At 32.1% G+C, this 13,417-nt stretch overlaps 1 protein-coding gene across 1 annotated transcript; it reads left to right on the forward strand.

Moving 5' to 3' along the window:
• Positions 1-450: 450 nt before the first annotated feature.
• LOC145585288 (biotin carboxyl carrier protein of acetyl-CoA carboxylase 1, chloroplastic-like) lies at positions 451-8,321 on the forward strand. The gene is made up of 7 exons (XM_081642003.1): positions 451-816; positions 4,197-4,250; positions 4,343-4,488; positions 4,571-4,877; positions 5,062-5,133; positions 7,848-7,913; positions 8,011-8,321. The coding sequence occupies exons 1-7, from the start codon at positions 637-639 to the stop codon at positions 8,032-8,034; spliced, it is 849 nt and encodes a 282-aa protein (XP_081498129.1). The 5' UTR covers positions 451-636; the 3' UTR covers positions 8,035-8,321.
• The last annotated feature ends 5,096 nt before the right edge of the window (positions 8,322-13,417 follow it).

Consider the following 13,417-nt stretch of genomic DNA (forward strand, 5'->3'; position numbering starts at 1 on the left):
ATTCCCATAAAAAGTTGTATTTCATGGGAAATTATTTCCCAAATGAAATTCCTAGGAATTTCTTTAAGTTGTTTGGTTGTGCAATGGAAAGTTGGAATTCCCATGAATTTTGAATGACCAAGAGGGGGATAGGTAATTAATTTCCTATATTTTGTGGGGGTGGAAATTCCCATAAATTCCAACTTACTCTATTTTTGCTTTTTTTTTTTTTTTTTTTTTTTTTTTTTTTCCTTTTTAAGTTGGATACATATATATATATTTTTCCCAAGAAAAGTTGTAGGCTTGTAGCCCGGCCTAATTAAAACAAACAATGGATAAAAACCAAACCAACCCCTTGGGCCTCCATATCAAAAATCCTTTTCCTCAAACTCCAAACAAAAAATGTCAAAAAAAAAAAAAAAAGTAAATAAATAAATAAATGCGACCCCACAAAATTCAGTTGAGACTCAAAAATAAAACAAATAATCCTAAACTGTGAGTTTCTTCCTTCTCCCCCAAACCAAAATTCCAATCTCTCTACTTCCCACCTTTCCCCCAAATTTATCACTGCAACTGCAACTCCAACTCCAACTCCAACTCCAACTAGTCCAACTAGTCCAACTATAACTCACCAATACCAACACTACCACTATTTCAATGTCGTCGTGTATTCCTACTCCAGCCGTCGCTATTGTCGCCGATAAATCCGCCATTAATACCACCACCACCACCACCATTTCTTCACTCTCTCTTCTCGGTCGCCGTCGTCAACTTCTCTCTCCTTCCAATGCTGCTTTTTCTCTCTCCTCTAAACCCGACCTCCGTCTTTTTTCCAAGGTTTTCAATTTTTTTTTTTTAATTTCTGTTTATTTTACTGGATCTGTTTGATTGATTAGATATTTAGATTTTTATATGCTAGATCGATTAACGATGTATTGTGAATTTAATTTGTGTGTTGTAAAATGTTGATCGTATTGAGTATTAGGTTTTTCAGCAGTGTTTAATTGATGCCATTTATGCATTTGCTTGATACATTTGTCGTTAATTTCTATAAACTATGAATTTGTTAAATCTTGGAGATTAGTTGGATTTGTATTTATAAACTGATTAATTATTTGAATGTTTAATGTTTCTACTATTTGAAAAGGGTTAGGAATTAGGATTAATGAAGAAATGGCTTTTTAGTTGACAAATTAGCTCAAATGAACCTTTAATGGTATAAGGGTTGCACATTTGGTAAAAAAATGGTTTGTTTGAGTTAAGACATGTACTGTAAACTTTATGGTAATTGATGATAGTACTTTATTATGCTTGTACAGTTGTACTTTGTGTTGTTTCGAGCTTTCCTGCTTCAATCAAGCACCGAAAACATTCCATTTTCGAAATATTAGATAATCAAGCTCCATGGATGTTTGTTTGTCTTGGAGCTTGAGTATTATTAACACTTGAATAACTAAGAGTTGGATGATGGTGGAAGGGTTTAGACTTCGGATGGATGATATCGGCTATGTTACTTGGACTCGGGTTCCCATGTCCGACACGGATACGTGTCCAAGTGTCCGACCCGGCTATTTTTTTGAAAAATTTCCATGATTTTTAACTAAAATGAAGTGTCCAAGTGTCCCACCCATGTCCGAGTGTCAAGGGTCCGACACGAGTACGTAAGGTGAAATGAAGAGTCCGAGTAACATAGGATATCGGGTAATTTCAGTTTGTGGGGTTGTTTGAAATGATATTAAGATATGATTCATCACTTTTAGGCTAATTTCTCATTATATGAATAGTGGAATAGGCGACCTTAGGTTTTCAGTTGTGATGGGATGGTGGTCTAACGTAGATAAGAGCACTTTTGTGTAGAGATTTTTGCTGCTGCTATACACTGTAAGTGCGTTCACCATTATTATTACTAGGTGTAGTTAAGCAAGTTTATAGATTAAAGATCTTTTGAGCAATTTTAGCTTTTAAGAAATTTTAATGCTTACCGTTGTCATGAATACGACTAGTGGAAATGAGCTCGATACTTCCTTCTGTGGAGAAAGAGTAAGATTATATATTGAAAGGTTAATGTATTTCAATCATCTCGTTGAGAAGTGCAATCATGGTTGAGGGGTTTTGTTTTACCGCTTGTTTGTGCCTCATGAGTTAGGCCCATGTTACATCCACCAAATCTACCCTCTAGAGGATAAATTATAGAGTAATTTGGGATCTCGATTGGAATGGAGCATTTATTAAGGTACATCCAAAAAAAGGAAAATGGTGTATGCTTTTAGGGATGGAACAATGCTATGCTGTAAGTGAAAGATTCGGTTTTTGAGTTAAACTTTTGTCTGGTAATTTTTTGTGGAAACTCTTGCCAATATTTCATGTGTTTGATCATTAAATTGAGAGAATAAATTTCCATGGATGTTTGCGTGTTATAGGGCTTAAATGGGCTTAAATGAAGTATTCACAATTAACATTTACTAAACGGAGAATTGGATGATGATGAAAGGTTTAGACTTTGGCTTTGGATTAGTTTCTCTCAGCACCTATAGTGCAATAGGCAACATAAAAAAAAACATAGGTTTTCAGCTGTGATGGGTTGGTGGTCTTGCTAAGTTGAAGGTACTTCTGTGTAGCTGATAGATAAAAGAACTTTTGAGCAGTTTAAGCTTTTATGAAATAGTAGTGCATAGTGCTGTTATAAATACAAGTATTGGAAATTGTGCTTGATACTTTCATAGAGAGAGATTATTTGTTGAAAAGTTAACGTGTCTCAATCAATTGGCCGAGGAGTGCAAAAATGGCAGAGGTTTCAACCCCTTTAGTGCGTGTTTGTGCCTCGTAGGCTATGTTCCCTCCAACTAAACTATCTTCTTGAGGATAAACTATAGAGTTATGTGGGATCTTGATTGTTTCCTCTATCCCTATCAGGGATCCCTAAAAGTATATGTTGATGAAAATGTAAACTAGTGGGAGTGCGGGACTACATGTTGAACAGAGAGTAATGCAATGAGACCACACGATCGTGAATGAAATGGAGAATTCGTTTAAGGACACCCAAAAAAGAATATGGTGCATGCATTTAGGGGTGGAAGGAGTAGCTGTTAGGTTATAGGAGTAAAGGATTCATTGTGTGAGTTAATCTTTTATCCGGCTTTCATTTGACCATGAACATGAGAAAAGAAAATTTCCTATTGCATTTGTTTGCAAGGAACTATAATGTTGCAATATAGTTAGGTCAAAATTTAATATTTACCCCCACAAAAAAGCATGCAAGAACATTCATTTGCACAAAAAAAAAAAAAAAAAAAAAAAAAAAAAAAAAAAAAAAAAAAAAAAAAACTAGACATTATGGCATACGTAGGCCATATATAATCTATTACTAGTTCTAATATCGTAATATAACCTTTTTGCTTTTTTATCTTTCCCTTTATTCTCCTTTTGTCTCTTTATTTCTCACTTTGATCCTAAACAATGTTTACTTTTCCTCAGATTGAGTGTACACAAATGGTTGTTTCAAGTTATGAAACTGATCTTTGTTTTTATTTGATTAAATTGTTTCATAGTCAACATTTTCAGTCTTATAACAGTTGAACTTTTTAAAAGATTGAAATGGATATAAGTTTAGCATTTAAGACCCTATAGAATTAACCAAAGCTATGCAAAGTTTTGTTGAATATAGTTAGTATAGGTCTGTAGCAAAAGTATCCTCCCACCCATAGTCCCAGCGTACAACACATCATATTATTGCATTTTTTTTTTTTTTTGACGGGCATATTATTGCATTTTGGATGTTCTTGTTGTGACTCATTATGTGATGTGTAAAAAAAATTGTACTTTTAAATGGTAAATATTTGAAGCACTCCTGAATCAAAGTTATATTAACATTTAAGTGCAACATTTTAACTTTCACACTAGCCAACACACTATTTTGACCGTTAATATCTTTAACCATGTATTAGTAAAAATTATAAAAAGTTTATATTTTGGAAGTATACATGAGGACGAATCAAACAATCTTTTACAAAAATACATTGATTAAAAAAGTAAAAGTTGTGGTCAAAGTAGGGCATATGAATATGGTAAAACTGCCATTAACAGCAAACTGCGTTTAAAAGCAAACAGTGAAAATTGATGAAATTGTAGAAGAGAGGGAAATCAGAGAATGGTAGGTGTTGTTGGGGCATCTGCAATTCTGCATCATTAAGAATTCCTTCTTTTTTGTTTTGTTGCAGAGTTCCCGATCTGTTATCACACATTCTGTTGCAGCTAAGGCCCAATTGAACAATGTAAGCTTCTTGTAATTTTGTTTTTCAAGGATTATCCTTATTCCATGAAATTTCTCCATTGATATTCATTACCCACTTTGTTGTCATTAAAGGCTAGCATAGGTGAAGCTTCAAGTAAATCTGAAGCTTCTGCAAAGGAGACAAAGAATGGCAAACCATCAAGTGAGTCTATTTCAACACCAGTGGCTACAGAGGAATCTATATCTGAATTTATCACCCAAGTTGCTGGTCTTATCAAGTAATGGACTTAATTACTCTTTCTTTTTGTATGTAATTTAATCAAGCTTAAATATGTGACAAATCATTTTTTTATTTTGCAGGCTTGTAGACTCAAGAGACATTGTGGAGTTGCAGATGAAGCAACATGACTGTGAACTATTGATTCGTAAAAAGGAAGCCATTTCACAACCAACACCCCCTCCTATGTATATGATGCAGGCACCTTCTACACCTACTGCACCACCACAAGCTAGCCCACCTGCTTCTTCGGCAGTAGCCGCCCCTGCACCCTCAACGTCCCCAGCACCTGCTCCACCAGCTGCCAAGTCATCAGTTCCTCCCCTAAAGAGCCCTATGTCTGGGACATTTTATCGAAGTCCTGCACCTAATTCCCCACCATTTGTAAAGGTTAGTATTTTTATTTGCATTTCCATGATTGCCTTGAAATTTGTTGATTTATCTTGCATGTTCAAGTTCAGAATTTCAACCATCATTGACTCATTGTAGATTGTAACTAAAATTGTAACTAAAAAAAAGATTGTTACTAAAATTGAGTTAATTTTTTTTTTCTTTTCCAATATTATTATAATAGGTTGGAGACAAAGTGCAGAAAGGACAGGTCGTATGTATTATTGAAGCCATGAAGTTAATGAACGAAATTGAAGTAAGTCTCTTATCTACAGTCTGCTTAGATTATGATGATTTTGATAGCTACCTTTCAATCCTACTCCGTAATATATTTTTTTCATGTTATTTAGCTAACATTACGAGAATTAGTTATTGTATGTCAGTTTGAAATTTGAGGTTTATTTTTCCTGAACCTCCATGTTCACATATTTGTCTACCTTTCAGTTGTGATTTCTGAAATCCATGTGAAATATACTTAATAAATGAATGGTCCTATCTGTTGGAGGTTGGATCTTTTAATACCAATTAGAGAAATCCCATTAATATTATGAGTCTCTTATGGCTTTATGCTGCTGATTGACCAACAAAGAGCATTACAAACATATTCCCAATTATGTTGACAGATTATTTATTAGAAATAGAAGAAATAAAAACAGCAGTCCATTCCACTGATCGCTAATATGGTATCGATACATTACTTTCATGTCAGGCTAAACTTGTGTAGGTAAAGTTTTGCACAGTATTTCCACCTAGTGTTTTAGACAAAGTGCATAAAGTTCAGGTAAAATTCCATTGTTAAACCCAAGACTCTTTAATTGAGCATTGTAGAGTTTGTGGAAATACTTCTGATAAAAAAAAAAAAAATAAAAAAAAATAAATAAATAAAAAAGAAAGAAAAAAAAATAGTAAAGAAATAGGTTTGGAAACACATTTTACCGCTAGACTCATGCATAATGCTCTTATTTATGCTCTCAATGGCTGATTGTACTTGAGTTAAATGTTCTGCGTCATAATCCTGATTTGGTACAAAAGGTGAGTATCCCACACCCAACCCCAAATAAGGTCCAATGCAAGACCATATATAATTGAATTGCCACTTAATATGGGTAATCTTGGATTTCCTAGGATTTATGTCAGTGCCCTGTATAGATATCACTTTTCAGATACAATTTACCTAATCACTGTAAAGAGATGGGATTTATTATAATGAGTGTATATAGGGAAAAGTAGTCAAAACTTGACTTGCTGAAATGGAATCAACATACTTTCCATATACTCATTCAGCTGTGTTCACTGTTCAGACTTCAGAGGTCTGACTCAGAACACTCTCCATGAGAAAAATTTTCCTCACCAATCTCTCTCTACTTACTTTCTCACTCTTCTACACCATTATCCCCACGAGGAAATTTGGTGAGAAAAAAAATCGTGCTTTCCTACTTTCGCTTTTTCTCTCCTATCTAACTAATCTAAATTATGGTAATAATAATTTTACGCTTTGTTTGGACAAGAAAGAAAGAAGTTAAGGTGAATTTCATTTTCCCTCCAAATCTCTTCAATTTTGAAGGGATTATTTTTTATTAAAGAGAGAGGGACAATGGATCGCTCTCTCTCCTTCACCTTCCTTTCCCAATCCTTCTCCCAAACAAGAGACATTGTACTCCTCCCTTTCTCTTTTTTTCCTTCTATCTAAACAAAGTGTTGGGGAATGAAATGTTGATTTAATTAGTTTTGATAGTGAAAAGTGATTTTATAAATTGTGTAAAAATATAGCAAAATGGGTCTCCATTTATAGATCTCAAAATTTAATGATTATTGGTATATATCTTCTTATTTATATAAATAAGTTTTGGCTAAAACAACGGTTAAAAATAGTAACATTTTACAAATAGAGCTGATAGGGACACATGGCAGGATCTAATTTGTTAATTTTTCCTTGCCGAGTGAGGAAAACTATCTTTCCCCATGAGGAAGACCAGCCCGCCCCATTGATGGAAGATGTAGAGTCAAATTTTTTCTCATAATTTTACCTCATGAAGAATTTTATTTAACACCATTGGCATTGCTCTAATAATGTAACTTTAATGGATACAAGCTTATGGATTATGATAAATTGCTATTTTATGGTTTCAGATTTTTGACTGATCTTTTTTTTATGTTACCTATTTTCTTTTTACCAAGCTTTCTGAAAGGATTTTGCCCACATATGCTAAGCTTATTGCTACTGTTTCTTATTAAGATCAAACTTTTATTTTTCGTCTATGATTTAGCCTTTCTGTTGTAGATTCCTGTGAGGTGGGCATGCCACATCCCAGCCTAGGGTTGACCTTTCTCTGTTTCCTGCCCCATCAGCATTCACTGTTAAGAGATTTAACAAGTGCTCCTCTGGGCCTTTTAGGCCACACAGTCAGCACTGAGGCCTTTTAGGCCACACAGTCAGCACTGAGTTGCTGTTATTTTCACAATATTGCAACAATGTCACTTTCCTCTTTCACCTCATAACAATTTTTCTCTAAGCTGTTTTGGAAAGATTCCAGATTTTAGCGACCTTTTTTACATGATTTGTAGCTGATTGAATAGCTAAGTTGTTTTATAATTTCCAGATATGCGTCGGTCAATTGTAGTTTGGCAGATCCTGATTTCATTTCGCTTTCAAATTAGTAGGGGACCCTTTGGCCAATTTGATTCTTGATGTGTGAGGTAAAACTTGATTGAGTTGGTAGCCTAACAGCCACACCTTCTGCTAGCTGAATTGACTTCGCTTAGAAGAGAAACCTTTTCTTGATGATCAATTAGCATAAAGTTCAGCACTTTTCCGTCTTTAGACTATTGGATATGTAGTCTATAGATCCTTCATGATGAGTGAATGCTATGTTCATAAATAGATGGACACTTACATTTCCATCTTAAGATGGCGATAATGGTATGTATGGCCTGCAAATTGTAAATTCTGATAAAAATTGTTTTCTATAGGCTGATCAAGCCGGGACAGTTGTTGAAGTTGTAGCAGAAGATGGGAAACCCGTCAGCTTAGATACAGTAAGTTCCCTTCTTGAATGTTTTTGTTATGGAGTATACAAACTTGTTTTCTGCTTCCAACTAAAATCATCTTTGACTTGCCTTGGTGCCTTTGCAGCCTCTATTTGTCATTCAGCCGTAGATAACGCTAACCGGCCGGTCCAGCATCTGTATGATTATTGGTTAAACACTCTTTTAAACTCGTAGACGAAATTTTTTTCTAATTGAGATGAGGTGCTAGATGAAGTCGAAAAAGAAATTGTTATTTATTTAATTATTTTTAACCATTTTGATTTGCACGTTGGGGAATTGTCAGTTGTTTTTTTCCCTTTTGTTTTATATTGCTATAAATTACTTTAGTTTTTTGTCTGACATGAAGTTTTTGTAGGACAAATTTCTCCTATTTTGTGCATTTCTATTTGGACCTTTTATATTTCTCCATGACTAGAATGATGTATTTGAACGTGTATTTTTGGAAATTTTATTACCATTAATAAGAATTTTAAGATGCAGCAAATTTGAACCATACTCAATTGTCTAACCTGAAACTAGTTTGACTTAAGCTAAACTTTACCTAACTTGGTCCGATTTGAAAAGTAATGTGACTAATTGACAATAATCTTAAATATAATCAGATTATACAAAGAATTGAAAAGACTTATAACCAAAAAGTATTTGGTTTTTGGTCATAGGGGTATATTTGTCTTTCACATGTTGCTTGTAATGTATACTTGTATAATGGTGTCGTCATATAGATTCGCCTCAGTCCCAATTTATCCTAGCAATTATGGTGCTTCTAAAGAATATTATCAATCAAAGCACAACTAACATGTGTTTAACGTGTTGGTAATAATCTAATATATATATATAAAGGGGAGTTTTTCCCCGAGTTTTTAGAGAGCCACGTAGGATTTAATTTTCTTAGTGTGTCATGTAGGATTATAAATTTAAGTTGTAGCCAATTAAATAAGAGATTATTAATTTCTTTTACAATTAAATAATTCAAATGACACGTAAGCAAAATTGACGAATGAAATTTTAAAGTTTAAAGTAATTATATACAAAATATTATCTTTTGAGATTATGAATTTTATCTAATATTTTAAAACTAATATCATAACAATTTTAATCGCATAAATATGAAAAATATCTTTTTAAAAAATACTAACAAACCGTGCATCGCACGGGCTTCATCTAGTTCAATATAATAAGGATTCCACTCGATCAATATGCAATCAAGGAACCCAAATTATTCTAAAATTTGAGGTGAACCCACGAATAGGTAATTTAGATTAAGTTGAGCCTACTATATGAAATCAAGGAATCTGAAAATAAATAATAATAATAACAATAATAATAGGGTTTGCTATAGCTAGAGGAGTGGGGGTCCAGATTGTATCTCGGCTCCCCACTAATTTCTTATAAGTTGATTGACTTTGTAGGTTTTTGTTATTTTTCTATAATAATAATAATAATAATAAATAAATAAAAACCTCCTAATATAAGACACACGACAAACAAGTATCTCTACAAGTGTTGGTCATAAATTTTACTTGAATCAAATTTGACCCTATACTAATAATTGGTTTACCACCTTATGATATCAAAGATTTTGAACATATTTGCAAATAAATTATTTGGTTGTTATTTTGGCATAGTAGATTAGACTTTAGTTGGCAACTAAAAATAACTAAATGTTAGGTGATGTATAGGTCTACTAAATAATATAAGCACATTTCTTTTTCAAGTAAAATGAAGTAAAATTGTTGTAAGTTAAAGTGGTGCTAAAAAGTTAGGCAAAACCTGAAGAAATAATGAAATATAGCTATCACTAAACACCATCACAGCTGCAGTCGACAAATTATTTGTGTATTTTTTGACCTTTCACTACCATGAAGAAGTTGTACGGAAAGGGATTTTCTTCTTCTTTTTTTTTTTGGAGGAATAAAATTTATGTCTTTTCGAGCAATCAAATTCAAAGATGAGAATAGATAGCAAGTAATCGAATATCCAACTCACCAAGGACCACTCTAGAAAGATTAAGAAATGTCTCAAACTAATTTGGATTTCAATATTTCTTTTTTTTTTTGTCAACTTTTTTTATATATTGTAGTACATTCAAATCATTTCTTTTTGTCAAAAAAAAAAAAAAAAAAAAATAGAAAAAATCATTTCTTAAATATTTTCCTCCATTTTGAATTAAAGGTAACAGATGTTTGAATTTGCTACTGAGTTAAGATGGTTAAAATAAAAGTTTAAGTAAGTCTACAAACCGATCTGTACAAAAGGAACGTTGATCAGTTTTAAAAGTTTCATCTTAGAATCAATAAGCAAATATAGCAATAGGCCACGAGTCAGTAGGATTATTTACTATTGCGTTTATGACTTCTCATTATAATATGTCATATGTGTTAAATCATACTCCAAATGTAATTGTCTCTAGGTTTATAATGCTCAAAATTCCTTATAAAGTAGTAGCATCGTATTAGTGGTGCAATCTTTTCATTTTCGTTAATTTTCTTTTGAAGGAAAAAGGGGAGCATATAAAACTATCATTCAAATCGAGATCCTCCAAAAAGCTAGGTTTGAAGGAATTATTGAGAACTTATCATAAAAGAATAGGAATTTTTCAAGTTATTGATTAACTTGATTTACCATATCAATAAAGAAACTCTCATACATTATCTCCGTTTAGTAGAATAATCAGTGTTCTCCAGAGAAAATGGTCATCTTATGTTTAAACCCGTTGTAAACCCACTTACGAGTGTCCCACATTAAAAAAAGAGGAGCGATTGTTTCACTTTATAAGGTAGAGAATTACTTATTTACCCCTACTATCACCAATTGGTTTTAGTATGGAATGTTCTTAGCCTTGTTTGTATACCAAACTCTCCTTCTTCTTATTCGAGTTGTCCAAACCCATTTCATATTATCTCAAAATTTAACACCTTACTAGCTAGTCCTTGCCGATACAATAATCTTCCTTAATTTAAAACATAAAATGTAATATAGTGAAACTTTTTTTAAAAGTTAATTGTTGCAACATTTAAGCAAAGAGAGGAGTATTTATATTCTAAATCCATTTGTTTATTTAGGCATGGGAGAAATGACTTAATCATATTAGTTGTTTAACAACTAGAATCATTGACAAATTTGATTGACATATAGCATTGGTTTTATTTGTGCAGTAATGGAAGTTTATTTATTAAAATTAATGGCATATTTTTCGATTGGATTTCACTAAACTATTTTGAATTCAATTGCTCATTAGTACTCATGTTAAGGTTTTTCAATTAATAAATAAGTATAGCTGTTATATCATTAATATATTGAGTACACTATAAGCAAAGTTTAATTTAATTAATAGTTAGGTCATATTCTTGTCACTTCATATTATTATACTTTACCTGTATCTAGACTTAATATAATCCCTCCATCTAAATTAAATGTATTTTTTCACCAAAAAAAAATATTACTTCACCAAAAAAAAAATCACTTTGTCCCTAAATAAACCAAACTTTATTTGTTCTCTTCTTTTAAATATTCGTGTAAGTCACCCAATTTTACATACCTTATTTCCTTATCTATTTGCTTTAAATTATCAATACTTCTATATACTTACTAATATACTAAAGTAATCCCCAGCCCTATCCCCAAAGTACACGTGTCGAGTTTGTATTAAAAAGTTTTCCGCCAAAAATCTTTTTTTTTTTCTCTTTTTTGTTCATGAAAATTAAAAACATTAAAAAAATAAATAAATAAAAAAGAAGAAGAATATGCAACCTAAAAAATAGAGCAACAATAACAACTTAAATAAATAAAATAGAAAACTAAATTAGAAATAAGTACTCTACATTACCGTATCTAATCTATAATAATTTAATAACATAAATAGATACTTCTCAAACTTATAGTAATTTATAAAAATAATTTATTTTCTTGTGAATATCTGAGCATTACTCGGGCAAAAAACTAGTTAAAAATACGTGTAAAAGACAAATAAGACTTTTATTTTGAAACAAAATGGCTGGTATAAATTTCTAGAGAGTCCTTAACATATTTTCATGGATAACATAAGAATACTTGGTATACCATATATAATATTACTATATTAGTTGTAAATATTATCAAAATATACTCCCTTTGTCCTTTGATTTCTGCCCCATTGCCATTTTTTAGGTCAAATTTTGAAAACTTTGACCATAAATTACCGTTAATTTATAAGAAATAATATAATCATGAGTGATATATTTTAATACTATGACATTTTTATAATTTTTACGTGTATGAAAATAAAGATATAGACGTTTTAAAACGCGTCTTGGAGACCGTGCATAGTTAAATGGGACAAAAAAATAGGAACAGGGGGAGTAATTGCTAAGTTACATTTGGTTGGAAGAAATATCCTTCGCTCAACCGCGAAATTTAGTCAAACCAATGCTTCTACGAAGCTTATTAGGCTGCGTTGAGAATGAATGTATGTGTGTGCAGTGTTGGACTTGTGATTGTACGTAGTCCTGGCTACATGCATTGGTGATGGATTGAGGACGGACGACGACGACGGTGAGGAGGAAGGAGAGGGGGGAAGCTCGCCGGAGTTGCAGTTTCATTCATGGTGCCATAAACGGATACATGCATGGAGAAACTTGCTTGAATTGGCTTTGAGAAAAGAGTTTAAATTATAAGGTAGAGAGAAAGAATAGTTGGAGGAATTGACATGGTAGCAAACTAGCAATATAATGGTAGTGGGAGTAGGTAATGGAGATGAAGTCAAATAAAATAAAGAAAAAAAAATCAATTATTATTGTTGTTAAAAACTAGTGTGTACAATGCTAATAGAAATAGGAAAGTTTTGGCTTGTATGTATCATGGAATTTATATATAGTTCCATCAAATTATTTATGACAAAAATATCAAATAATTTTCATTATATAACGTGTCTGTCATACGATTTAAGCAGTCATTCATAAGAGAGAGAAATGTGGAAGGAAGAGATATGGCAGTTCAGTATTGGTGCCAACTAATATAAAATGGAGAGACGAGTTAATTAAGGCAGGGTACAGAAAGGAGATGACATGTCATTTATTAATTGTTGGTGTGTATAAATGATTGGAGAGAGAAATATGTGATCTTCCTTTCTTATTATATTTTGAATTTTTTTGGATAAATCTCATTTGATATACTCTCCTTGTCATCTTGTAATATAATGCTCATTTATATTTTCATGGTCAAAAATTTAAAAAGTTTGACCTAATAATATATGCGAAAATCATAGTCATGTACAATATTTTTAATTCGACTCAATGTGAAGTTTAATTATGCCAGTTTTTTTAATTTAAAATAATTTTTTGTAATTCATACCCCATTTTGATGGTAAAAAAATGCATCTTGAACACCGTATAATACAAAATTGGCACTATATTATAGAATTACAGTAACAATAAGGGCATGTTCTATTTAGCTTAATTGTAGTTCAGCTCTAATAAGTTTAGTTCAAATCCTAATTTCTTTCTCTCATAAACAAT

The sequence above is a fragment of the Chenopodium album genome, chromosome 16, assembly GCF_948465745.1.
Source record: "Chenopodium album chromosome 16, dcCheAlbu1.1, whole genome shotgun sequence".
NCBI classification, from domain to species: domain Eukaryota; kingdom Viridiplantae; phylum Streptophyta; class Magnoliopsida; order Caryophyllales; family Amaranthaceae; genus Chenopodium; species Chenopodium album.